Source organism: Vigna radiata, unplaced genomic scaffold (genome assembly GCF_000741045.1).
Source record: "Vigna radiata var. radiata cultivar VC1973A unplaced genomic scaffold, Vradiata_ver6 scaffold_153, whole genome shotgun sequence".
Taxonomy (NCBI): Eukaryota; Viridiplantae; Streptophyta; class Magnoliopsida; order Fabales; family Fabaceae; genus Vigna; species Vigna radiata.
The window spans coordinates 484,878-489,145 of NW_014542917.1; the positions used below are offsets into that span (position 1 = coordinate 484,878).

A 4,268-nucleotide genomic window follows, 5' to 3' on the forward strand; every position below is an offset into this window, starting at 1 on the left:
CTCATAAAGAAAGGATTCTCAGGGGGCAAAGTCGACTCAACATTGTTCATCAAGAGTTCAAACAAGGATAAACTATATGTCCAAATCTATGTTGATGATATCATTTTTGGTTCAACTAACTCTATGTTGTGCAAAGAATTTTCAAAGATTATGCAGGAAGAATTTGAAATGTTCATGATGGGAGAACTGACATATTTCCTTGGTCTACAAGTTAAGCAAACTAAAGATGGAATTTTCATTCACCAATCCAAATATTGCAATGATCTGCTAAAGAAATTCAAAATGCTGGACTACAAAGAGGCTTCAACTCCTATGGCAACCAACTGTTACCTGGATCTTGATGAAGCCGGAAAGTGTGTTGACCAAAAAATGTACCGAGGTATTATTGGATCCTTACTTTATCTAACTACCAGTAAACTTGACATAATTCACAATGTATGTCTCTGTGCTAGGTTTCAATCTTCACTTAAAGAATCACATCTGACAGTTGTAAAAAGAATTTTAAAATACCTCAAAGGAACCAAAAGTCTAGGACTATGGTATCCAAGTGGTACAAACATTTTTCTAGATGGTTACAATGATTATGATTTTGGAGGTTGCAAACTAGACAAAAAAAGAACCAGTGACACATGTCACTTACTTGGATCATCCTTGATCTCTTGGCATTCAAAGAAGCAAGCTTGTGTGGTCTTATCTACCACAGAAGCTGAGTACATAGCAGCTGAAAGCTATTGTGCACAATCCCTTTGGATCAAAAGTAGAGGATTATGGTATAAAACTAGAGAACATTCCTCTGAAATGTGATAGCACTAGTGCCATAAATTTGACAAAAAATCCCATCTTATACTAAAAAACTAAGCATATTAAAATAAGACATCATGTCATTGGAGATCACATCCTCAAGGGTGAAATCAAGATTGAATATGTAGATACCTTACATGAATGAGTTGATATTTTTCCAAAGCCTCTGAACAGAGAAAGATTTTTCACAATTCGAAATGAACTAGGAATTTTAAATGATAGCAGCATAAAATGATTATTCATTCAACTGTGAAATGTATGAAGTCGATTTTGCTTATGTTTTAAACTGTTACACATCTTTGCATATTGACTTCTTATGGATTATTTTTCTTGCATAACTAAAATGCTTGATCTGTAGAAGATATTTGAAAGGTTTTGCAGGAAAAACATTGTTTTGGAAACTGTAGAAAAAATGCAACATCATTGGCAAACAATGTATTCGACTGAGGAATTAATTCAGTCGATTGGGTTGTAACAGGGTTATAAATTCCATTTCTGGAATTTGGTTATTTTTGTTGATTGATTATCTTATCCTAATTATCTGCAATTTATCTTGTTCTAAATTGATTATGCATATTTTTGTTGAGATAATATTGTGAGATTGTTAAAAATTGTATCATAGCTTGCATACAATTTTGTGTTATATTGTTTGTATACTCTGATTGTTTATACTGCATTATGCATATGATCTTGTTGAGAAATTTACGCATGATGACAGAGGAAGTATTACATTCTTACACATATTTCTTCACATGCCTGTATTTTAAGGGGGAGTTATAATTTTCATGTGAATAAATGTGATAGGGGGAACATCAATGCATTTTATAAAATTGCTCATTTTTACTGATGCATCTCTATTTGGTTTATCAGCATATTATATCTAGAGGATTCCTATTTTGTTAATGCACAAAGGGGGAGAAGGTTTATGAAAGCTTTATGAGAGGGGGAGAATGCCTTCTGTTTCATATCTGATACATATCTGCTTGATATTTTGCTGATTGCTGATTGGATGAGTTACATTCAAAGTATTTGAACTGTTTGATATCATTTGCTTACTCTGTTTTGTATCTGATTGTGCAAACATGGTTGGTTATTAATCATTGTTGTGCATCATCAAAAAAGAGGGAGATTGTTGAGATTGTTGACAACACAATATCTATATCACTCTGGTTTTTTATGATGACAACACATTTTTAATAACACACATATGTTGTTGTTGTGTTACATGTTCTTATGTTGATTGGTTGATATATTGTTGAACATGTTTCTGTATTATACTACTATGTGAATGCATACTTATTGAGCTTGTACATGTTACATCATATCTGGTTGCATTACACATGTTTTAAAGGATTAAAACCAGATGCACTCTTGTGAACTTAAAACTGTGTGACAAAGGATTAAAGGATTAAAACCAGATTCACTTTGAGGATTGTTCAAAGTGGTTTGGCAGATTGCAGGAGAGGGGACATCTTGTTGCAAGTCTTGTTGTGTGGTTTCCCTATATTTTGGTTAGAGGGTTAGAGAGGTGTTTTATATTTTTGACGTGGAGGTCTTCTATAAAAGCCTTGTTGTAAAAACCTTGACCATTATAGTGCATTTTCTTCCTAGTACAGGAAGGACATTGGATGTAGGCATTGAGGCCGAACCAGTATAAAAACTAGTGTTTCATTTCTCTATCCTTGCTCTTTTACTTACAACCAACTTTATGATCTGCGTAGTCAACGATGATTTTCCGCTGCTCACAAATTTTCATTACTTGCAATTCGAGAAAGTTTGTAAAGTTTTCTACTTTGTATAAAAGATTGCGAAAAGACTCTGATTTTGAAAATCCACCAATTCGGCCCCCCTCTTGGTGTAAAAAGAAGACTACCTGTTTTCCAACACTTTCTTCTTGGCTTCTTCCTCTTTTTTTTTTTTTTTCCTTTTCTAACTCTCTTAGTTGTTCATTCGTCCTTTTATTTGAACTCTTTTTTTCTCTTTTCATTCAAGAGCTCTTTCACTTTTTCTTCAGACGCATCTTCTCTACCAAAGAACTTATCTATAATTTTAATGAATGTTTTTCCTCTTTTAATGAGTTATCCTATCTCACACGTTAGCTCTTTGTTTCGCTCAAAAGAAGAAGGAACAAACTTTCTTCGTATGCATGTTCTCAAATCATACAAATCTTTAATTGGGGATTTTCTACCTCTTTGAAGACTTGATTATCTATGATCCCACTACTCACTTGCATGTCCTACAAACCTAGAAATACATAAACTAAGTATATAATATTTACTATGCCTAACAAAGAATGGATGAAGCTCTTCTATCTTTTTCTCCCAAGCTAAATAAGACAATGCATTAATATTCTCACCAAAGAATGAAATGTCATTCTCAACTCTATGATGTAGCTCATCCTTACTATGAATTAAATGAAAACTACTATAAAAACTCATTTAAAAAAAACAAAAAACATGTTATGCTTAAACAATTACTTAGTAATTCAAAAGAAATTCCTTAAGAGATTTAAGGAGACAAAAGAGACTTAAGTTCACTTCCAAGAAAGGGAAGTGAATCACATTGGATTTCTTAAAAACCAAGTCTTTCTTAACCAAAGTGTACTTCAAGTTTTTTTGTACCAAATTTCTCAAAGGGTATTAAACTTGAGATACAAGTAGGCACACAATAAACTACAAAAAATTAAGGAAAGAAATTAAACTAAACTATCCGGCCTAATGGTAAAGTTAGAAGTAACTTTGGATCCTCCAAACTTACCAACTAAAAATGAATTTTAACTAAGGTTTAAAGGTTCTTGTTAAAAGATGGGATTAAGCACCAAAGACTCCTCTAAGACACCTAACAAGGCTGAAACTTACAATGCAAAAAGGAAGTAAATACAAAGCAAAGAAATACAAACAAATGGTTCTTCCTCCCAAGTGTTTCTCTCTTTTCTTCTTGGCTACCACTCTAGACTTCAAGCTCTCCTTAGGTCTCCACCACCTAGGATGCTACCTCAAAGATATTGGCTCACCACAAAAAAGAGAACCTACACCATAATATTATAAGAAGAAATAAAAGTTGGAGGAGAAGAACATGAAGTAAAATCCAAAACCAGAAAGTGGTGTAGGAGTTTAGCAATGCCAAACATTCTTTATTTTTATAGGTCTTGTAAAACAAAGAAAAAAAATAGGTTCCATGAAAAATGAAAGAGATTAGTACAAACTAAAGCAATTAAGGATTGAAACGAAAAGTAGGAATATAGAGAACATTATGAAGAAATATGTCCTCGTTAAGCTTGATACTATCAATACCTTCAACTTTAACTCATGAAATTTGAAAGTAAGACATAAGAATTAGAAACAGAAATATAAGAATGATAAATATTGTAAAAGCAACATATATGTGAGGTAGTACTAGAATCTAAAATCTAACAAGAAGAATTTTTAATTGAAGAAATTTTTTTATTTGTACCTGTTACATTAGTA

At 32.5% G+C, this 4,268-nt stretch overlaps 1 protein-coding gene across 1 annotated transcript; it reads left to right on the forward strand.

The window, feature by feature from the left end:
- The first annotated feature begins 150 nt into the window (after window positions 1-150).
- Window positions 151-804, forward strand: LOC106752606 (uncharacterized mitochondrial protein AtMg00810-like). The gene is made up of 2 exons (XM_014634318.1): window positions 151-353; window positions 453-804. Exons 1-2 carry the CDS (start codon window positions 151-153, stop codon window positions 802-804), a joined length of 555 nt encoding a protein of 184 aa, XP_014489804.1.
- The last annotated feature ends 3,464 nt before the right edge of the window (window positions 805-4,268 follow it).